The following is a 23661-nucleotide window of genomic DNA, read 5'->3' as shown; positions in this document are numbered from 1 at the left end:
TTATAAATTCGATTAAAAGGAGCTTTCACCGAAAGAAAATCCGTTTTTATCGTGTTTATCCGGAACTCCAAAGAAAGAGTTCCCGATCGATGTATAAATAATTACACTTTCTAAATGGCCGTGAAGGTGGCAACGTGGAAGTTGTATCAGAGAAATGGTACAAAAGCGAACAACTACTTTAAAGTAGCTTTCTGTATTCAGAGCACACGAATGAATTATAAATCAAAACTGTCGCGCTTTATAAATTTCATTCTTTCCTCTCTGAAAAAGAATACTTAACTCTAAATTTAACTTAACGCTAATATTGATATTTCACTTTAGAATCTTCGAAATGGACTGCAATTCCACTCGTGTTAAAAATATTATGTTTAAGCAGAAAAAAAGTCTTAAAAAAAAATCACTGCCCATTTTTCAAACAGTACAAAGGACACTGGCGAAAGAATAGGGAGAACTAGCTAGGTGAAAGAAACATAAAGAAGGAACAACAAAGCTCTCGAAATTCGACTTACTGCGAGCGCCTATCATAGTGGTTGCAACCACCACGTAGCTGCGCTGCCGTCGACCTGATAATGGGGTGAGTTGGGGGTGAGACGGGAACTATTCGGCCAGTAGCATGCCGCCCTTCGTGCTATAAACATCGTGCAGCTTACTTGAAACGAAACGTCGATGGTATCTATCCACTGCATTTGACTTCTTCAACCGCTGTTTCAACATCTGCAATCATAATACAACGACGTCATCAGCAACACACTTCACAGAGTGAAACCGCGTGAGTAAATTCTTTTAGTTATTGACAACTTTATCTAATTATAAATGCAAACATGGGTTAAATACAGTTCGTACGAGGAAATGCAAGAAACGCGGTGAGAGGGTGTGTTAATCGTACGAGCATTGGCTTCCACCGCAATTAGACAATGATAAAGGGCGTGACGATGCGAATGAAGCTGCCTGAATGCTGCATCCGCATAGTGTCTTCCTGAGCACAGACGCGAGTTCCGCACTATTCATTTAACATGCTGACTCTTTGGCGAGTGGCCGCCGCGATTTCGAACTTCCACGCAATACCGCCACGCACCTATTCGAGCTTATGCGAAAGAATTCATTGCATTCTTCGTGTTTTCATGTACGACGAGCGCTATGGAAAGCTTTTCTCAAGCTTTTCCAATATTTTGATGTACAAAAGAATGGAGACGAGGGAAAACTGAATTACGTCGAATAAATCTATCGTTTAGGGTAATAATAATAAATAAATTGAGGATCTGTAGGTATTTCCGGAAATTATGTTTGAAAAATATTTTGAAATATATGTGGTGGTAAGCAGCAAGGAAAACTTAATCGGGTGAATTACATGGTTTTGGGTAATAATAAATAAATGTTTGCCCATTTATTCGAAGAAAAGTGTTGCAGTGCAGAAATAAATATAATTGGAGTAGACCACGTATCTGATTCTATCGGGGAACAAGTAGTTCATGTAGTTGGAGTTTACCTAGTAGAAGTTCACAGATCCTTCGTACTATGTGTGACATTTCACCTGTCTAATAGAAGTTCGCGTTTAGATAAGTAGAGTCAATAAGTAGAAGTTCGTTTAATCTGGAACTAGTTAAAATTTTGTTCCAATAAATAGCATTCAAATACTATTATCTTCTGCATATTCAAACAAATTTATGGAATATCTTTGGAAAAATATTTCGAAATACGAAAGAGTATAAATAATCGAGAAAATAGAATTAGGTCGAGTGGATGGATTACGCATTTATTGGAAATTTAGAGCAACAGAAATGTAAACAATACGCAATCCACGAATATATAAAAAACATCAAAAATGTAATACTCGCGAATATAACAGAACTCTGGTTACATTTCGTTTCTACAATTGTATTAATAAAATATGAATTTGTAGGAATATTCGCAGTCTAACAATTGCAAACGTCAATCTTATTACTGCATATTAACATTTAAAGATTTATGTATTCTATTATATATAATCTCTTTTTCTAATTTATTCTCAATTTTGTGATGCAAATACATCTCGTTAAAAATAACCGAGTATCTGGATATTTTTAAACGATACATAAAATATAGTGAACCAACAATATCTGTTTTTATACAAACAACAAAGCAACGATTTCTTTATCTATATAAAAATATGAATTTGCATAAATGAATTCGCAGATTAATAATAAATATTTAACAATAGTTGCAGTCAGTATACTATTTAATAGTATTTTATATCATAAGATAGTTAGCGCAGATAGGTTAAACCAAAGAAAGTTACTTTCTCGATGCAAGTAACTTCTTGCATGTAGGGCGAACTTTCCCCTCAACAGGTCGGTTATACTCCAGGAAAAAAAATCATTAAACCCCTGGGTAATCATTGCGTGACCAATACAATAGTTGTGTGGCGGAGTTTATCTTACCCTTGCATTTCACTCGCGCACATTCATCTAGTGTAATTAATGAAATACACGATTATTTGATAACTTTGTTGTATCAACGACGTTTACTTTTCTTTTTTTAACTTTTTAATTATGCTCCCTAAAGGGTATTTGACTTTTTCTTGCGCATGAGAGGAAAAATTCTTTACGTAAATAAAAATTTTTTACGAACAAGGAAATGGGGATGAGAACAAAAGAGGCGTACGAAGTGCAGTTAAGCTTTAAAAGGGATAGATTTAAAGATCAATCTCTAGGTAGACGTTGCTCCTTGTGTTTAATTTATTTCCAGACATCATATGGCCGTGGACAATTTTTTAATACAAACTGTTTATTCAAAATTTAAGAAAATGATGAACGTGATACCTTTTTGTCAACCATTGCAGCAGTGAAAATAACAAAGAAGTGAATGTTAACTTTGGGATCATCTTCGTGTTTCATTTAACGACACATCCAACAGATGTGTAGCTAGAAGATAGTATAAAAGGAAAAAAGCTGATGGTTTATATACTTCTCCATCTTGTGTCCTTAGGGAAAATATATTACTGCCATGAATCGTTCTTCGTGAAACATTTTCAGCTCACACTACAAAGAATTCAAACGTATTTTTTCCTTAACATGTAACATTTTCATGACGCTCCAAGATTACTTTAGATTTAATCTTAATTACAATTGCGCTCAATTAAATATACTGTTTTTTAACTTTTATATTCCAATCTTATTCTTGTTCGAACAAGCAAAAACGTTTAGTAATAGAAACTGAAAGAAAAATTCAAAATTGTTATTATTTTCTTCAAATTTAAAAAACAACAGAAAAACACGATTGTGAAAAAAATGGCCTAAAAAATGCGGCAGCGTTGAAGAACGATAAATAATGATAGTAGTAGTAATAGTAAAGAAGAAAATAACGCATATGAATTGTAATATGAAAAAATTCCAACATGGAACAGATAGTGAGTAGTAAATTATACGAATGATGTTTATTGCTCGTATTAGCGAGCCTAAGAGAGTGTGTCAGGGAAATGAAAGCAGCAGCCCAGAAAAAGTCCTCTGAGTGATTTTCTTCGTTTCGAGTTTCGAGTTTCCAGCGTGGCTCGTTGAATGCTCATTGAATCCGTGAAACGCATGTGCATCGATGGCTATTCAATGCTAGCCCGAATTCCACCATCTGGGTTAATAGCGGTCGCTTTTCGCATATCAAGTAGCATCGATTACTTAACGCGTTATTAACTAACCTCACCAAGAGAAACCCTAAATAATCCGTCGAAATGATTCCTCGGAGAGAAAAATACGAGAAACCGTTTAACACCGATGGTTTCACTATCAGACATCAGCGCGCTTAAAATAACTCGTTCTTATTTCAAAGAACATGAATATTAAAGTTATTCGTGGAAACGTCAAAACCGAGTAAAAATTAGAGTCAGAGAATGAAATAAATGTATACAGCTCGAAACGAAAACAAATGGAAAGGGTGAATCGAATCGAAATATTTATGAAAAAAATTTGCTACGTTAGGAACATGCGAATAAATTCGTTCTAGAGCGAGATATTATTTCAAAAAATACGAATCGATCCGTGGAAATGTCAGAAACAACTAAAAATTTTATCGAAGAAGCGGAACAAATTTATACAGTTTGGCACAAAAACGAATCAAGAGGATAAATTGGATCGAACAGTTTATTAAAAAAGCTAGCCGTATGAAAATCACGCGAATTAAACTCGTTCTAAACCGAGTTTTGGCTTGTAATCACGTGAGTTTCTCCGCGCAACGAAATATTTTCCGAGAAAGAGGGATAAAATGCGTATTAGAGGCTGTGGTATCAGCGCGCGGGAGCAGATTATTGGAAACTTTAATCGATAATCGAAATGCAAGACATTTTTGTATCCGCGAATATATCACTGCACCGATATCAAACAGCTGGCTAGAAATACCTACATATCCTACCGCAAGTTCGGTTTAAATTATTGGCGAATCCGATGGAACTTACTTCCTCTCTCTCTCTCTCTCTCTCTCGCTTTCTCTGTCTCTCTTCCAGTTCAAGCTTTCTATCGAGAAACTTTGCTCTGCTCTTTCACTATGATAAGAGGTCGCTTTAACAGATGGTAATTAATCGCGTATGGAAGCAGGAAATTATCAGTTTTCCTTGATAGGACGATTATCATCCGGCATGACTATTGAAAACCATCGAGATTGAGAATAGTTTCATTTGAGAAATGGAAATTTTTGTCACGATTCGAGCCACTGAATACATCTTGCTCCTCCTTTCCTTCATATCTTTCTGCTATCTCTTTTTTATCTTTTTTCCATTTTTTTCTAACGAATCCTCGATCGATACTCGTGCAAGGAACTAAAACAAGATCGAGTTCCAAGACACTTAGTTACCTAAACATGTTATTAACCGAGTTAAATTAACGTAGCAAAGAAATGAATGTTATTTAATTCTTGAAAAATACTGTAGATTTATTTTGGTTACTCGACCAAGTTATTGTTAAAAATTAGAAAAATAACACAAGTGGGCTTGCATTTTTCTCCTTGTGATCTTCAATGTTAAGCAAACTGGAAACAGTTATAGTGATAGCTTCATAGATGAACTCGCGCTGTTTCGGAATTCGTGGATTCGATTTTCGTAACGACGCCAATGGGGAAGCGCTTTGACTCGAAAAGATACAGATATTCTCTATGTGATAGATAAATCCCGAGATAGCTACCGCGAGCGTAGCGATCGCTATGACGTCAACGGATAAAATCTGTTGCAAGTTAAAAATCAAAATTAGAATTAAAATAACAAATTTGTTCATTAGGCATCGAGAACATTGTCCTCTGAAAAATAATAATGGAATAACACCACGAACTGGAAAGAAATCTCCGGTGGCCGTGTATATTTAGCGTGAGTGGATCTAGGTTGGAGGAGGAGCTTCTTGTTATTTTCAATTCAACGAACTTGTTATTTTCAATTACAAAGTACTGTGGCAAGTCCGGCGTGTCCAGAGCCTCCTTGAAAATCGATTTTATCACGGCACGTAATTACTCGCTCGTGAACCGCGCGAATCCCAAACTGAGCGTTAACAAGCCGCGGATAAAAGTAACCGGGAGACCAATGGAAAAATTGCGAACATGGGACAAAAAGAGCGTACAATTCGAGGATCGAGAGAATATTCACCTATTTGGAGTAAATCGCAAATGTTTCTCTTGTTCTCGGAAAAATCGAGACGGTGAACGCCGGAAAGCACATTGGAAAAACGAACGCCAGGGAAATGAAGAAGGATAGAGAATAACCTACAGGCCAGTTGTATTGTGTTTATTTTTAGCTTGTGACAAATAGCTCGTTGCGTGTGTCTGCAGGTAACATAGGCAACAACACTGCAGCAACAACGGTGAGATCGAAAATTCGACCAAATTTTTTATCAGTTCCAAACTGTTGGTACAGTGATTTACGAAAGTTTTCGAACAATTGTAAAAGCCTTTTCTGAATATGTTATACGAAATATTTCGAAATTTTATCACCACTATAGCGAGATTCGACTATCACAATGATATTTGTGAAGCTCGGAACAAGTGCAAAAAGTATAAGTTACGAGGTATTATCGTTTGTCTGTTGCCTCCTGACTCTGCCGTTTCGACTGTAAATCTAGAATTGACAAAGAACTTGAGAAAAATGAAAGGGAAAATATATATTTTTTTCTATTATAAGGTGTAGAATTTTTTAAACAACCAGAGATGGAAGATATTGAAGTTTAATTGCAATGGATAACAGTAAATTACAACCGAGTAACTTTTTGAAAAATGTAATGACCTTTGTATAAGTTTATTAAATCTCAATCTAAGTCTAAGTCTTTAATCTCGAAACAACAAAGTTTATATCAAACGTAGTTTCATCGATGACTTTTACCCTGTAATTCAAATTTTTATCGAAGTAGAAGGAACACAAGTTAATCCACAATACGATCAGAGTCCAGTAAGGGATTATCGTTGACGCGTAACAACCTACCGACGACCTTTATTTTTAGCACAAAAGCGGACGAAGTAACGTGCACTGGTCGTTTTACCGAAGGCGTCATCTCACAGTCAACCGTCATTCTTTATCCGTTGACCCGCACGTTCTCCACTTTTGTCGCCAACTGCACAGAAAGGAAAGCAAACAGAGGGGCCGGTTACCGCTAATTACTTGACTTCTCATCTTGCAGCCACGCGCTAAATAGCCGCCCTTTTCTTTACACAGCTTCATTGACCCGTCGGATAAGAAATGGGTAGAGCGCTTTTTGCTCATCTTTCTCGCATTTTTCCTCCTTTTTCGTATCGTCAGCGTTGAGTTCGTGGGGGCGTTTATCGATCGCTCCGCAAACATTTGTCATTTTTAATGAAAGATATTAGTGCAAATGTGTGACCTCACGTGGGATGTTACGGGATTTTACATTGGAAACACCGGTGTATATAATTACAACGTATTATCATTTTAAACTAATTTATTATTGAATCGATGCAAGACAGAAATCGCCTGAAGTTTCAAAATAAAGTAAACATCACTGATGTTATATTGTATAATGTATTAATGCAAATCTTTGCTGAAACTATTTTGAAACGGCCTATTTAATATTTCAAACAACATTTAATCTATAGGAAACAATAAAAAGAGAGAGAAGCGGAGTTATTGGAATTTCATTATGTTCGGGGAAACACTATATTATACATTGATCAATCAAAATATAATTACTACTACTAAAACTATAATTACCATTTCCATAATTGACGACATTGTATGAATCTATCAAAGTACGAAATATTTTGAAAACCTATAACTTCCTCTATAAAATTATGCCCAGAAAATCATTATTTACTTAATTCTCACGACAGTATTATCGGTGGTCTTGAATAGCTTGTCATTTATGTCCTAACGACATTAACGTCGTGGCTCGATAGGGATTACAAAACTGTGCCATCAGATTATCGTAACACCGCGCCGAGTCAAACGCGACGTGATAAACGCTCTTCATTCACTGCTGACAAAATTTACCAAAGGTTAAAAGCAGTGTAATTGATCGCCGGTGCTCTCAGTTGCATTAACAGGGAAATATCAACGATTTGCTCGAGCGATATATTTCCGCTCAAAAATTGTTCCCATCTTTGCTATTTTAATCTCAACTTTACTTTTCTGTCAAGGGAACAGATTAAAGTTGTTCTTGATACATGGAAAACGCTTTAAGATTTATCTGGGAAATACTAGCAAAACGTGAATAAGAAACTTGGTCGAAATCTCGAGCGTTGATCGTCAAGTAGAAACTGACGTAATTAACCAGACGCGTCACATGGAACAACTAAATTGTATTTTATCTTCTTTTTTTATTTTTATCCCTTTTCCTGACTATTTTTCAGCATTATTTATTTAATTTGCGGAATACAGCGAGAGGATAATTGGCGAAAAACGCGTATTCTCTTTCAATAAAAATTTGTCTATCAATTGTACAGCCAGCCGTTCAAATATTAATCTTTTTCCACGGCCTCGTTTGTCAACTATTAATCGAGCTAATATTAAAAACCTGTTAAATGAAAGTATATTGGAAATCGTATCATCAAAACCATGAGCTATGCTACAATGTTTTATATTTAGAGACTCGTGTATTCCTTTACTGCCCAATCTTTCTAAAACTCGCTGCTCCATGAAATGTAATATTTCAGTTGAGTCAGCGAAAGCTGCAGTTAAGCTTGAAAAATATCGTAATTCTCAAAATTGCCTCTGCCGATACGTGCGTCCACAACGTTCCGTTTTATCCATTTATAGGTCAGTCGAAGGAACTTCGATGATTCCTATTAACGCTCGACTAGCAAAGATAATCGTAGAGGAATCGATGTCGCGATTAATTAGCTAATCGCGATATAATAGCATAATAGTATATTCTGCGAAAATAACGATTATCCTCCTACGTTGCGTTGCCATTAGTAATTTGAGTTAGCCAGGTTATATCAAACTCGCGTCATTAACAACTAATGAGAGCATGGAGTTTAGGAAATGGAACATTCGTGGAATTGTAAAACGAAAATATCAATGATACGATTAAGCTTCATTAACCTTATACACGAAATATTATCCAATAGAACTATAGTTAAACGCCGACTCCTATTTCAGGCGTCTAAATGCGATGGCAATAAATTAAAGATATACATAGTTAACGTTCGATTGAATTTCAACGATGTAACCGCCGAATACAGAGTCACGTTTGCAATGAGAATTATGTCAACCTTCAATATCATCATTCATTAGAATTCAATTGTCCAGTTCACTCGTATCTCGAATAACAAACGTATTATTTTTTTAAAATTTCTATTAAAGTTGAAATATAACAGAATTTAAATGGTGCAAGACACGCTTTTGCAATGAATATCATGAAGCCACTATTCGTCATAATCTGATTAACCAATCCAACCGTGTTCCAAGCAGCGAACAAGATAAAAAGAATTTTTTATTTCAGTGAAAATATTCTAAAAATTAAATTATGTAGACTCGTGTTTGCAATCAAAACTGTACTACAATCATCATTTATTTCAATCCAGATTGACCAGGCATCCTTTATTTGCAATAGACAACATCTCTCATTGCAAACAATTTTCTTTTCAATTTTGAAAAATTCTATTAAGATAGAAACGTTTCAGAAATTAAATCATGTTTGGTTAAAGAGTGCATTACATATTACCGTAGCAATTATGCAAAAATTGTTTGATCTGTGGAAGGAAGAAAGAGTGAGAGAGAAAGACAATGAGAATTACAGTAATCCAACTGGTCTTTCCAACCGATTGTGAATTTTCTCTGGAACAGCATCCACTCTTATTGCCACGTAACATTTTTTTAGACCGTGCTGCCCATCCCTGGCATTCTGCTCGTATTTCGTAATCATAAAAATATCAGAAGCGGAAAGAAGATTCTTATTAAAACTTTTCCAGCGCAATAAATTCGGTTACAAACAGTTGACAGAATTTCTCCGCGTATTCAACATTGTTGTCCGCATTTCATGAAGGTGTCGCAGATCAAACTCTCGGTTGGAGAATTTCATTTTTCTGGTCGCTTCTGCAACTCGTTAAACATTCCCCGCGAGTTATAGAACGCGACTAAAACACGATGGGAAGCGTTCTGTCGACGAAAAAAAAAAAAGAAAATAAATCGCGGAGAGTGCAAATAAAGAAGAAGGAAAAAAACTAGTTCGTAAAACACGTTGTGTTTTCATATATTTTCCCTGTTCGTATCCATGAAACTGACTCGATGGTGCCTCTCGCAGAAAATGTGAAACGGAACAAACAAACAACTGCGTTCGTCCGTGAGAGGAATGTTTTGTATTTACATATTTTGAAAGGGGGTTTCTCCTTTCTCATCTCGAGCCGTGATATACCTTCGCCTCTTGACGTCTGCAACACGAGAACCTTGCAAGCATTGATTTTCCGAGATCCACCTGAGTGATTTTGAGAAAAATTACAGAATACAAGATACGTATCGCCAAACCGATAACATTGAAATGGTTACTTGTGAAAGGAAAAACATGTATAACCAATAAACGCGAGTGAAACAGTTGTGAATCTTATAAATAAAGTATTTGCAGTTAGACTGACGACGACATGTACGCACGTTGCAGGATTTTGTATTTTCTTTTACATTATTCCACGCCTAAGATAGGGTTTTTAGTGGTTACTCGACCGGATCGATATCTACAACATCGTAACTTTTGATTTTGGTTGACGTGGGAGGATAATATTGTTATTAGGTTGATGAATAGAACATTAGAAAAACAGATCGATACGAGTTTCGTTGTGGCAACTTGTACATTCTAATTAAGCCGTGAGTGAAATCGACGAAGGAAAATTAGCGATGAAATTTTCATACGTTCCACTTCCATTTACTAACCGTCTATCTCTATGGCGTTACGTGTTTTAATTGTGATCTCGAACACCTGTTAGAGGACCATAGCTGTTCCATGAATACCGCTATTGAATCTCTTGCCAACGTCGTTTCGAAATTGAGCAACGGATTCCCCACATAATAACGACGTTAATTCGTGTATAGTGAGTGAGTCAAGTCACTGATGCAAATTAGTAAATACATACGCCATCCTTGGAATAGCATACTAAAGCGAAACCGCAAATATGCGTATAATTATTTCATTTGTGTTCGTCGAGCAGCCTGCCAGGCATGCGCCGAATTTCGATACAAATGGAAACTTTCAACTATTAATAACTGCAAGTTGGTCGAATTGCTTTCACTGTAGGATTCATGAATTAATAAATTCGTGGCATTATAATTAATAAAAGGTCAAAGCAGCATCAGAAAAAGTATGAACTCCAGGGCGAAATCAATAGAGTGATAACCGGAGGCGTTACACAAATCCGATGCAAATAAATTTTGCTAATGAACTGCATGATAAAATTGGAACGTGTACGAAAACTTTCGTTTGCATAACTTCACATTAAATATAAACGGGACTTGAAAAACTTGTTATTTCCGCCCCATTACGTAATTCCACGTAAAATGTTTTATAATTCATAGCCTGTTAGTGCAGGCTGGGAATAACGAGAAAACGAAGCACGTTCGTGTTCAATTTTAAATTTCAGATTCAATAAGTACACGGGATGAGAGCCAACATGTAGACCGAAGAGGGACGCGAGAAAATAACAAAACATGGTGGACAAAGAAGAAATGACGAAGACACCCTCGCCCCTGAATATCAACGAGGCGATCGAAGGGGAAGTGTTGAACCAAAAGACTGCTAGGAGTAAGTATCACAGAAAGGAGAATGCGATATCTTCAAGAAATTTTATTGTTCTCCCTAGTATTAACTCTTCATCCGATCTAAACTTGAAAGCAATAAATTCTCGTCTTTTTTATGTCATCGGTTTGAGTAAACGAACAAATTTCGAGAGATTACGATACAGCGTCTTTGATTGCTCTCGAGTCTGATATGAGAAATATTTTTTTTAAAAGACAAGATTTTTAGAAATCTCTTTGAAAGAAAGTTTTGGGATGTTCGAAAAGTTCGTTTATTATAATTTTTAAAAAGCATGTTTATTATCATTTTTTATTAAATAATGAAATGTTCAAACGAATACTGCACTTTATTGAATACTAAAAAAGATTAAGGAAAAACCAAAGACCAAAATTCAAATCAATCAATAAATTCAATAAAACCAATAAATCAATAAATCAATAAAACAGATACGTAAACAAAATATTAAATATTCTATGTAGAAACATGTAAAAGCTGTTGGAAGGAATTCTTTATCGAAGATGATGAAAAATATTTGAAGAGAAGATTCAAAAAGTTATAGATGGCAAAACATCTAATTCTAATGAAATCTTTTTTAATCTTTCGCTATAAATCTTCTGAACAATCTAATATAAAATAAAATGTACATAGAGGGTTTATTGTATCGTGCAAAAAAGATAAAAGGTTAGAAAGGTGAAAGTAGAATATTTAGTAGCGCAGGTTTCTAACTAACATTGTTTTTAATATTTATAATGAAAGAAGCTCATTGAAAATTTCTGTTTACCAGTACTTAAAAACGATCTCCTATTATACGAGGCTGTGATAAAAAATGAAGCGGACACCGTTCGCAAAGTGCTCAAAGAGCCCGTGGACGTCGATTCCAGGAACAATGTAAGTGGGAAAAAACAAGCTACATGATAAATCCAACAAATCTCAAACGGGAGAATATGAAAGCATTGAAAGAAATCCGCTACAATCGAATCACAGTTTACGTCGAAACAACTTCCTACACAAAAATCGAATTTCCCGGAATGGAGTCGAAAAATAACACGGTTGCAAATAGAATTTTTCGTTTTGCGCTACTTCGTTAACACTAATGCTGTGCAAAACTCACTGCGCTGTCGAAAGCAGATAACATGATACGTTCGTGGTAATGGCGGAGATGTAAGTCGATGTAAGGACGCGCGTCTGACTACATACGAGGCATTACTACTAGAGGCTCCATTAGCGAAGCATTAAGGATTCAATTAAGGAAATTTATCGTTTCCCCAATTTCGTCGTTGCTTTCGAACTATTTCAATCTTCTTGCATTTAATATTAATGCAATGAAATTTGAATTCGAATCAACCGTCTGACTGAGTACGAAATATTTCGCTTTAACGTGTTTACATATTTCTTCCTCGAGAGTTTACGTTGGTATTTGAACAGCACGCGACGAAGGAACGAACATCGCGTTCCCTACATGAAAATTAATTATATTTATCTTATGTCGTATTCAACGGAACTATTCGCATGAAAAGTGATCGGAAACGAAAATATTAGATTGTTCCAAAAGTTTCTTTCCTTTTACAAAATGTCGTGCATCTATTATTTTCTTATAAAATGAAATAAATTTTTGTGCCAATCTAATACAAGACGAGTCTCTAGTGACTAATAGCGGTAATTTAATATCGATTGAAACGCTAGAAACACGCACGATACGCGTATGTTTGCACTGGAAAATGATTGTTTAGTATGGTCGGGCGCCAATTCATTGGGCAGCATCCAGGGGGAACACGGAGATCATAGAGATGTTGATACAAGCGAAATGCGACATCGAGGCCAGAGACAAGGTAATATCGCAATGAAAATATTATCATTCAGATATTTGCTTCAAATAAAATTGAACTAAACCAGAATAATTGTCAGAACAAATGAACATATGACGATTCGAACGTTATTACGAATGTTTCTCGTCGTTTCGTTCAAATGTTAATTATTTTACATACATTTCTATATTTGAAGAGAATTTTATCGAATGTCAGAAAACCAGTGACTGGAATCTGAACAAATTTTATATAAAATTGACATAACGTAATTAAATTCCATTTGCCATGTTTCAAGTTCGGCATGCGTCCGTTACACATGGCTGCGCGATATGGACACAGGGACGCTGTTAAAATGTTAATCAACGCCGGAGCGAATGTGTCAGCGGTAAACAAGGTATATCGATAATTATACCGATAGATTGATACTAAATGAAAACATCGGAATCGAATCAATTTGAATCTTTCGAACCGACTGCAACTTCGTAAAAAAAAGAAAATTTAAGTTGATATAAGTGTACGTCTACGATTTCATGCATCGTTCTCGTATAGGATCATAAATCGAGTCACGAACCTTTCTCGTAGAGTATTTCTTACGATAGAAGTTTTGAACGTGACCTTATCTTTTAAAGAAAACCCTTCACTGTTCTCGGAAATTCTTAAAGAAACCGTTCAAGATTATTTCTAAAGGAGCTTTTCTTTTGGAACATGTTTCAGTTCGTTTGGTTCAATAACAATACGATCCGATAAAAGATTTATATGTTGGCGCTGCAACGAGGCCAACATTACGATGACGTTCATTTAGTAAAGTAGTATGCGTAACTACTACTCTGTTACAGAAGCAATATACTCTCTTAATGTGTGCTGCTCGGGGCAACAACGTTCGCGTCGTCGACTACCTTGCTGAGGCAGTGGAATCGTTGAACGGAGATGCAACCGACTGTACCGGTGCGACAGCTCTTCACCATGCAGCCTGTGCCGGTCACCCAAGTATGATAACCGCGCTTACCAATGTGCCAAGAATCGAGCTGAATGCTGTGGATAAAGTAAGAGCTATCGTATTTCGTTATTTTCTTTTGTAACCGAGAAAAATGTGAGTTGAGCTGGAAGAGAAGTCGATGATGCAGGTAATGGGAACTGTGATCTTTCAATAAAATAATAGATTTAATAGTTAAAAATTTCAAGCGCGTGAAAATTTGAAATTAGAAGATTGCTTCTCGTTACTTCGTGTTCTTTTCATTTTTGTTCTTTCTTGTTTCGTAACTGTACACAGTTACGAAACAAGAGTTCAGCTTGAAAAGAAACCACTGGATTAAGGTGTATTTTTTAATACGCAAACTTTTAAATAAAAAAGTTTAGATTTAAAGTTCCAAATATTTGTAAATGTAAAATCTAAAGTTTCCGTTGCTTTTCGTAACTTTCCGTTATTCTCATTTTGTTACCTTGCATTACTTTAAATTTCATGAGCAAAAAGTACTTGCAACTTCTTTCTCAACTTCGTCCCCAGAATGACAGGTTATATACCCAGTTCCTCGAAAGCAGCTTATTCAATGTGTCGTAAGATATTAATCCACCCTAAATTGATAGGAGAATGTAAATATTTGCAGACGAACGGATGCAGAGGAGGCAAGAAACTTCAATTTATACGGAGACTGGTGCCCGTTTTCTCTCTTTACCTCTGTGTCTCTCGATTTAGATACTGCGAAACTAGGTCTCCGACATTAGCTATATTGCCTTCTTATCGCGAAGACAAGTGAAATCCCCGAAGGACAGAGTGCAACGTACAGCAGCATGAATCTAACTACAGTCCTTTGAGGGAATTTTATAGAACTTGCATCGTTTTGCTGGTGCTTCCGGCTTTCCACTTCCAGCTATCGTACATTCGATCATGACGACTCATCCGTGACCTTTCCCTCTATATGTATCTTCTTCTTTGAATGAAAACGTTTGATCTTTTCAGTATTCCGGAAAAATTGAAAAATTTGGACAGAAAACTGCGGGAATATTCAAACTTAAATAAACTCAATAATAATGATAACATTTTTCACAAAATATCATTTAATTCTTTCACAGCTGAATCTTTTCTTATTTGTAGAAAATATGTTTTTCCAGCTATTTGTACTAAAAATAAACTGCCCTCTGAGATGCACTAATTTTTATCCAGAACTAAATCACATAAGAAACTGGAAACTCTTCAAAACATAACAATGCGTGACGAAGTTAACAATTTCGCGTTGATTTACAGAAAGGCCAGACGCCTATACATTGTGCCTGCGCGGAAGAACATCTAGAAGCCGTGGAAGTTTTAATAGGACTGGGAGCTAAGGTGGATGCTCAGGACAATGAAGGCAACACGTGCCTTCATGTGGCCACGAGAACGAGGCACACGGCTATAGCTCAATTGCTATTGAGAGCCGGGGCGAACACTGAATTAACCGACGAAGTAAATAACGTTTTAACTTCGTTATCACCTTACTAATCAACGAACGTACTCGATCGTTCCTTTTATAGATGGGCTTTACTCCGCTTCACGTGGCTGCCAGTCAGGGTTGCAAAGGGATATTAGATTCGATGATTCACCATGGGGCAGCACTCAACAAACAATCCAAGGTATACTTAAGATACGTGTGATCGATATTTAATAATCATCCATCACCGGGAATCGGTTTGCAGCATGGAAACACGCCTTTGCATTTGGCCTGTCAAAACAACGAAGTAGAAACGGTCGAGATACTGATCAATAAAGGCGTCGATCTAAATTGCTTAAATTCGGTGCGTACGACAGTGTTCGTGGATGAAACGCATTTTTACACATTCGCTTGTGACACGATTCGATTCTATCTGTTCCAGAGATTACAATCGCCGATTCACATCGCCGCAGAAATGGGACACACGGATATTTGCGAACTGCTGCTAGCAGCAGGTGCGAATATCGAACAAAGGGAACAGGTAAATACCGATACTATTCGCTTTTGGTAGTTTCGTTCTTTATTTGCTTTTCCAAAATGATATAAATAGGTTCATGAAAAGATTCGAAAACTCGTAGATATTTTTTATGAATACATCATGTATGTAGTAGGAAACATTTCAAAATTTTGTTAACGCTGTAATGAGACGCGACTGTCGTGACTATATTGGCATAGTTTAAATCCGATCTAAAAATGTACATTCAGTGTGTTACGACCGTTCGCGGAGAGACGCGGTCGCGAGGAAAACGCGTCATCGAGAGGCGTAAATTCTCGCTACGATTCGGTTAATCGACGCCGCGAAGTAGTCGTTCCCCTGTTTCGGTTAAGATAACAGAGGTGGTTGAATGAATATGACACAGTATAGTAAGTTATATTTCACCGTTTATTCCAACAACTTATAACGAAGGCAGTTACGCTGGTGCGTATGTACGAGATGAATGAGTGACTGATCTGCGGGTGTGTATACCCGGTTGAAGGATAGCTAAGGATGGGTGTGTCTAGCGCACGGGACCATCGGATTTGTTGGTGCCGATTTTAGTTAAGAGAGTGAGGGAAATAGGCTTCGTTGTTAATTGGTTAAACGAAGGGTCTTAACCGCCCTCGAGAGAAAGTGATTAGTGGGAGGAAAGTTGCATCATACGTGAGAAAAACTAACTTTCCCTTGTCAAGCTGTAGTAGACAATAGTCTTTAGAAATGCAGACGTTTGTTTGGTTTGAAGGACCTCTACTAGGAAATTCCTGAGATTTATGGAAGGTACTTGAGACTATTGAAGGTACGCAGTGAGTATCCGACGACATCTGGTTGCCATCTTGCCAGCGGTGTGTGGCCTGGGCTAGGTAGAGTGTTACGCGACGTAACACAGTGGAAATATATATTTCCTAGAGAGCACAAAAGTATTTAAACGGACAATTAACCATTCTATTAACAATCTTCAACATTCAGTTACTCCATTTTTTACATGTATTACATGTTTAAGACGTTTGTTTATGGTATGCTAGTTTTTTGCTAAATACATGATTGCAGCGAATATTTCCTCTTTTCTATCTACGTTTTCAGATTTGTTTTAAATTGTACGAATATAACCATAACAGTCGTATCACGTTACAGAGCTGACAAAGTTTCAAAACGTTTTCTATAAACCATGTAATATTACATAAAAGCTTTCCACGGTAACTGTTGAAATATTCGTATATCTGACGTGAAATTACCGAAATAGCTGAAACTGGTACAACTGGTAAAATCAACGTTACGGTGGAAACTTAGTTGCACAAGTGTATCGCGGTTTTACTACCTGCAACCGCGAACGTAGCCCCGGACGTGTCGTAATGTACTCGACGTCCATTTCCATTTCCAAGCATTAAACTTCGTTTGTAAAATAATACCGGGGTTATTCCATCGGGAAAATTTCTCGCAGCGGTGTGGCATGTCGACCCAACACAATCAATGTAGGCGTCTCTTTGTACCGAGTATGTTAACCCCGGTTTAACACGAATGTGACGAGCTAACATAGTCAACAAGGCTACCTTCCTTGAACAAAGTTTACACAGGCAGGGCAGCGTGCATGATATGCTTCAATTCGAGAGTACTCCAACTTGACATCGACACCGCTGTGGCATTTGTGAACTTAATAAAGTTAATAAAGTTAAAACGAAGTTGTCGGATGTTCACAGAGCGGCAGGACACCGCTTTACATCGCAGCAAGAGGCAGTTTCACGGCAATCGTCGACATGATAATTAAAACCGCGAGATTGGACTATCCCACACCGGTAGGTGGCTTAAACGTTCCATTAAGGTGACGTAAAATTTGCAGAATATTATGTTCCCTTGGTTTACAATTATTATTCAGTCGACGACTCGAGACTTTTGTGTTAACTCATTAAGAAGCGGTGTATTAACGTAACACTTCCTTTGCATATATTTTTCCAATTAATTTGCATCGTTGAATCTCGCTTCCTAATATCAACGAAGAGAGGAAACATTCCGACGATTCGTTTGGTATTTTCTTGCAACAAATTTTTCATTCGAATCTCACGATATTATGAAATTCAAAATGCGAAGTATTTCTATTCTTTTTTAAAATCATGGAAATTCTTATGTGTGATTCTTACAAACAATTCCAAGGATTCGTTTAATATTTTTATCGTCGCTATCTCTTCTTCCATCTAGATCTTAGAATTTTATTAAGCTTCAGTCTAAAGTCTTGAAATGTCTCTATACTACTGTAATCTAGAAATTCTTCTTGTGTGTCTGATGTGTATAATAAAACATCTAAAGTATCTACCTTGATAAAACAATGCTACATTTTATCAACGTTCGTCAATAATGTTACGTTTACGTAATTTTTACACTTCAATTTGGTTCATAAAGAATAAACAACCTGTAGAAGGATCAAAGTTTACACGTACAGCAGACAAAGGTGACAGACAGCAATCTTTTTAGGAGGATTCAACATCCGACAAAGAAATTCGTGATCTAACGCCAGCTAGAAGAAGATGGCGAGAAGGATCGAGGGGTGGAAGCATTTCCAGTAACAATGGCGCCTTTTCGGAGCATATTCGATCGATTTTATGGAAGTTGGCATACAAACAATTAGGTCCCGAGGATTGGAAAAAATTGGCGTTGCATTGGGCGTTCACAAACGATCAGATTCGAGCAATCGAGCATCAATACACTGGTAAAATAATTATTTTATACATATTTTATAAGAGAAAATTTCAAATCGAAAACGCGAAGATTGCAAAGAGTCATCGAGGTATAAAGTTCATTTCTTAAAATAAGTAGTTCTCGAATGATAAAGACGATTAGATGATTTAACGATAAATTGTAATTTACAAAAATATTTTGATCCTCGATGTTGCCTCCGTAAACCGAGAACAGCCTTACGAAAAGGACGATAAAGCTCCTCTTATAGGTCCTTCGAGTTACAAGGAACACGGTTTCCGAATGTTGATGATCTGGGCGTCGGGATTGAATCCTGAAATCTCCATAGGGAAAGAGCTTTGCGACGCTTTGTTTGCAGTAGACAAAAAGTCTGTCGCTGGTAAGAGATTTATTACAAAATTACTAATATATTTATTTTGCAAGGAAAACAAAAAACTATCGTGAAAATAATTATAGAATCCGTTCGTAAGCACATGGATCAAGAGAAAGACGGGAAAGAGAAAATGAACAAACAGCGATGTCATAAATGCTCGATCACTTAAAGATAATTGATGATCCTGCTTGAATGAGAAGAAAGTTACGAAGGACAGAAATTAGGAAAATTTGAAGGATCTTCGGTAGAAAATTTTAGCGATACTCACTATGTGGCATATCTGTAGAGACGCTGATCTTACCTTTTTTACAGTATGTTTCAATATAGAGGCGTGTATCATAGTGAAATTGTCGTTTAGCATTCGAAGATCAACGAAACGAAAATAAGTTCTGCGAATCAACGAAAGCTTTCGATATATCGCGAAATCTGATTTGAATCTTTCAAATGAAATGGAACAAATTCATATCATCGCGCAAATGTACAAATTTTCGAGTCTAGATATTTTAATGTTGATACTTTATATATATTTTTAGAAAATTCGAACAATTCAGCAGTGTTGTAACTTTCATTTTCATTTGTTAGTTAAAGAAATGATCGACGTCCGAAGCCGTCCTATTTCATTTTATCTTTTATTCGATATATTCATCCAGTTGTTCGAAAATCCTATTCCAAATTTCTACTGTAAATACGTCAGCGTAATACGTAAATACTTCTAGAATAAGTGCGAAAAAACAGAGAAATTATACAGGGCTTTCGATGTGATAAAAGAAATGCATAGAGAGTAGACGAAGGAAACTATCACGAAACTTTCAATCATTGTATAATTCGAGGAAGACAATCTACATATCTGAGTATTACGTACAATTAAATAAATGCCTGATTAATAGTCTATAGTAAACTATTTTTAAACCACTATACCCCGTCCAATTATGAAACAATATTTAGCAGAATTATCCATTAGAAAGAAAGAAAATCTGATTTATATTTCTCAACATTTCAAATATTGAAAACTAGAATTTCAATAATAACTTTAGAATTATAATTGAAATTCTAATTTTAGAAATAATAACTTTAAACATACAATTTCTTAATAATTTACGAAAGAAACTAAAATCCGTAATTTTATGCGATAGTTTCAGGCATCAATATCTCGGTATAATAAAATTCCGTGAAAATATACTGACAAAATTTCGATATTCCATAAATCTCCAAATAAAATATGTATAAAAATTAAAATATCTTACCTTAAATCGATCCTAATCCTTGAATTGTTGATCTTGGAAATGATAACTTGCAGCGGGGGATGATAAGGATGTTAGGCAGTGTAAGGTGGTTATCAGGAAAATTGGCAGGATACTTATCAGGACAATGGTGTATCTGGAGTAGCCTAAACAGAGTATTCTATTAAAATGTGAATGTTTATTAATCCATACGGAATATTCATTTGTTTCTATACTATAAAAGAATGCATTTCTTGCTGTTTCCATCCTCGCAATATATAACAAAATATTATGAACGATATATCTATCATCATCATCATCATCATCATCATCATCATCATCATCATCATCATCATCATCACCATCATCATCATCATCACCATCATCACCATCACCATCACCATCACCATCACCATCATCATCATCATCATCATCATCATCATTATCATCATCATCATCATCATCATCATCATCATCATCATCATCATATTATTATTTCATTACTAATTTATAATAACTATCAGCGGTGATGGTATAAACAAGGCTCGAGTGCCACCAATGGCAATTAATTATCATAATCGTATATCGTACCCAGAATTGTACAAATCGTACATTAAATAGGCATATAAATTCACGCCAGGCTTCCTAACTCTTAACATTACATTTAAGTGTTATCAATAATTAATTATTATTAATACAATGAGAATCACTATAGCTCCGTGGTTCTGTCGATTTTCACTCCTCCGTAGAATGTCAGCCTTTCTGATAACTAATTATTCTTTCTGTTCGAACGCTTACATACGAAAAAAGTGATGATGTATGTCTCATACCATTGCGAAAAAGTACGTGCGTGCCGGTGACCGAGAAGCACAATGGTGTTTAGCATCTTTATTTTCATTCTTTGTCTTTTATTTCTTCCGTCTGGGAAAAGAACACTGACATATCGAGGGAAACGTTCACACGTGTTTCTACGCTTTTTTAACGCCCTTTATCGTAACAACTTCCCGGATGTACGAAAATATACGTTATACTTAGTCTCATAGGCATATACAATTAATAAATACAAATATCCACTGTTAACTGCACTTACGTAAATAATGAGGTCTACTTAGTTTAATATTTTTAAATTACACATTATTCTAAATATGGACGAAGCTATTGGCTCGCACAAAACGCAGATACGTGACACATCTACGCATTTTTTAAATCGTTTCCACTCTTCTGCCGCTTTCGTGCATACTTTCGTTCTCTATATTCTTATTCTCGAACCATGAAAAATATATACTCTTCCTTTACCTCCATTCTCTTTTCATCGTAACGCACGAAACCTTTCTAATCCCAATACATACGAATAATTACCGAGGAATTCGCGAGGATTGGAGTTGCTGCTCTTATTACGATGTACATGAATAATTCGTGTTTCGTTCGTTCGATATATAATAATATATATGCATATTTATATAAGTCTCCGATTCTCGAAGCGGAAGAAAGAAGTGGGTACCAAATTAATACGCAAACAACTATACAACAGACACAACAAGTGAAAGAGTACAAACGTAAAACACAAGAAATAAAAGGAAACATAAAATATATAGGAGATGGAAGATTGAATTTAGGACAAAGGACCAGTTTGATTGTTTAAATTAATATGCAAAACATCCCTTTTAATTCTCGCGGCCCGTTAAGCCCGACCGCGGCTAAACGCGTGTTTCCGGTTCTTTTACCTCAAGTCCACAAGCCTCGCGTCATCCAGTCAGTAAAATGAACAGGACGTCTAGGAAATAAACTTCCTACGGCAGAAATTGAAAAAAACAAAGGATTAGGTTTCTTGTCGAGTTTTGAAACGAATTTATTTTTTGTTTGTTTTAATCGCCGGTCGGAATTATTAAATTTAAAAAATGAACAAAATTGGTATCAGCTTATTCTGTACATGTCTTTTCTCATAAAATGTTCCGTCGCGAGATAATTCAAAGAGATATTATCTACTTTTTGATTTGATCACAGATTCGAGGTAATTTCCTATTTTAACGTCTCTTACAAATTAACCAAATAAAGGGGTGGATATGAAAAAAAGAGAAAGGCAATCAGACAAACTGATAAGTCCCGTTTCTAAAGTACTTAATCGCTTCTTGTAGCTAATTCTAGGACGAAGATTTCAATGGATCGATACGTTGAAAATGCTTACATCTAAATCTTACAATACCTATAACCGTTTTGGATGAACCAGTCAACATTAATGCTTCTTAATAAGATCCCAGTTTCCTTACCACATCTTTCTTTATATTCGCGAAACAAAAATTCTCGACCGATCTGTATGAATTTTCCCATAGAAAATAAGAAGTAAATGATTAATTCGACAGTTTGATCTACACAGCCTGGCCGAAAGTAATTTTATCTCTTTAAAAGCGATCGTAAATAGTTTATAGTACAATGCTGGGAAAAACTTCTTCGCTTTGAGTTCGGAACTGGTGTTTCCTGATCGTGTATAATAATTGGTCCTTGATGCTCTTCCAGAACTGGCAACTCGCCTTTTTCTAATGATCTCTCGTCACATCTTCAGAGGACTTCTATCCTGCAGTCCACGAATACTCTCCAAATGTACAATTTTTCGATGATAGTCCTTGAGATCTTTTTTCGCTCCTCTTCTGACTCAAGTCGTAATGAGAACAGCAAAAGAACGACCATTCTGCGTTCCATTCTTATAAAAAGCGTAACCATCGTTCTTTCATTGCTCTGAAACCGTTATTCGAGAGATGCCTCTTCTCTCGTTGACTTAAAAAAGCTATACAAAAATTATCTTCGTCTCTTTTGCTCTATTATGATTCTCGTTGCCATGCATGCTCACTCATACACGCACACACAAACGAAGATTTACACGTGTGATATGCAAGTGTCGTGTAAGCGCGACATGTATGATGCGGCAGTCGATCGTTGATTAATATGAAAAAAAGAAGCGAAACATCGCGTAATACGGCGAAAAACCGATTTGTTTTTCAGTCCATCTCTAGCGACGATAGGGATGGTAATTGTTGGAGCTGGATGAGGATCCTGTGTGACCCCTTTTGGGTCCACCGCCGCCGTTGTTGCCGTTGGTGGTTCCTGGGGCAGGAGAAACGCTTCCTAGTCTCGGAGGTCCGTATTCGGTGCCTGTTAGAATCGTATAAATGAACGTACGTGTGCCAGGACGCGATCCAGGATTGTAATCAAGGAAAGATCGGTAGAGACAGAGAGCAGTAGCGCGTGTAGTCACGAACGAAAGATGGGACGATTCGAGGACGATCGAAGAGATTGACTATGAATCAAATAAAAAATTTCTCGAATCATCGAGCCCAAAATAAAATAGCATTGATCGAAGCATTGTCAACCTCTTTGATAATCTCGTCGGGCACAGTGGCGGGTTTGAAGGCCACGTCGCGATAAAGAATTTTAGGTCACAGGGAAGAAATGGTGGATTAAAA

The 23661-nt window shown here is 36.3% G+C and overlaps 2 protein-coding genes across 5 annotated transcripts in view; one reads left to right on the top strand and one right to left on the bottom strand.

Annotated features, from left to right (window-relative positions):
* Positions 1 to 601: 601 nt before the first annotated feature.
* Positions 602 to 20698, top strand: LOC126872389 (ankyrin repeat and death domain-containing protein 1A-like). 2 transcript variants are annotated; one of them, XM_050632287.1, is made up of 14 exons: positions 602 to 769; positions 11023 to 11183; positions 11962 to 12065; positions 12908 to 13006; positions 13278 to 13376; positions 13819 to 14025; positions 15225 to 15422; positions 15491 to 15589; positions 15653 to 15751; positions 15830 to 15928; positions 17620 to 17715; positions 18389 to 18623; positions 18861 to 18989; positions 19067 to 20698. In XM_050632287.1, exons 2-14 carry the CDS (start codon positions 11090 to 11092, stop codon positions 19150 to 19152), a joined length of 1644 nt encoding a protein of 547 aa, XP_050488244.1. In that variant the 5' UTR covers positions 602 to 769; positions 11023 to 11089; the 3' UTR covers positions 19153 to 20698. The 2 variants fall into 2 exon arrangements, with proteins under 2 accessions (XP_050488244.1, XP_050488243.1); XM_050632286.1 differs by having other exon boundaries at positions 18849 to 18989.
* LOC126872390 (heterogeneous nuclear ribonucleoprotein 27C-like) overlaps positions 20383 to 23661 on the bottom strand; it is a 30676-nt gene continuing 27397 nt past the window's right edge. For 2 of the 3 annotated variants that reach the window (XM_050632292.1, XM_050632288.1), the window contains one exon: positions 20383 to 23350. In XM_050632292.1, coding sequence (XP_050488249.1) covers positions 23208 to 23350 — 143 coding nt within the window. In that variant the 3' untranslated portion in view covers positions 20383 to 23207. The remainder of the gene's footprint in view (positions 23351 to 23661) is intronic. The other variant, XM_050632291.1, reaches the window with a different exon arrangement.

This window comes from Bombus huntii, chromosome 13 (assembly GCF_024542735.1).
Source record: "Bombus huntii isolate Logan2020A chromosome 13, iyBomHunt1.1, whole genome shotgun sequence".
NCBI classification, from domain to species: Eukaryota; Metazoa; Arthropoda; class Insecta; order Hymenoptera; family Apidae; genus Bombus; species Bombus huntii.
Note: the sequence above shows the minus strand (reverse complement) of the source record. Positions and strands in the feature narration are given on the sequence as shown.

Bases quoted from the DNA above. Each gene is read 5' to 3' on its own strand.
- LOC126872389 (XM_050632286.1), top strand. From the start codon at position 11,090: ATGGTGGACAAAGAAGAAATGACGAAGACACCCTCGCCCCTGAATATC. The intron at 17,716-18,388 runs GTAGGTGGCTTA...CAATCTTTTTAG, and splicing joins GATTGGACTATCCCACACCG to GAGGATTCAACATCCGACAA. The intron at 18,624-18,848 runs GTAAAATAATTA...AGGACGATAAAG, and splicing joins AATCGAGCATCAATACACTG to CTCCTCTTATAGGTCCTTCG.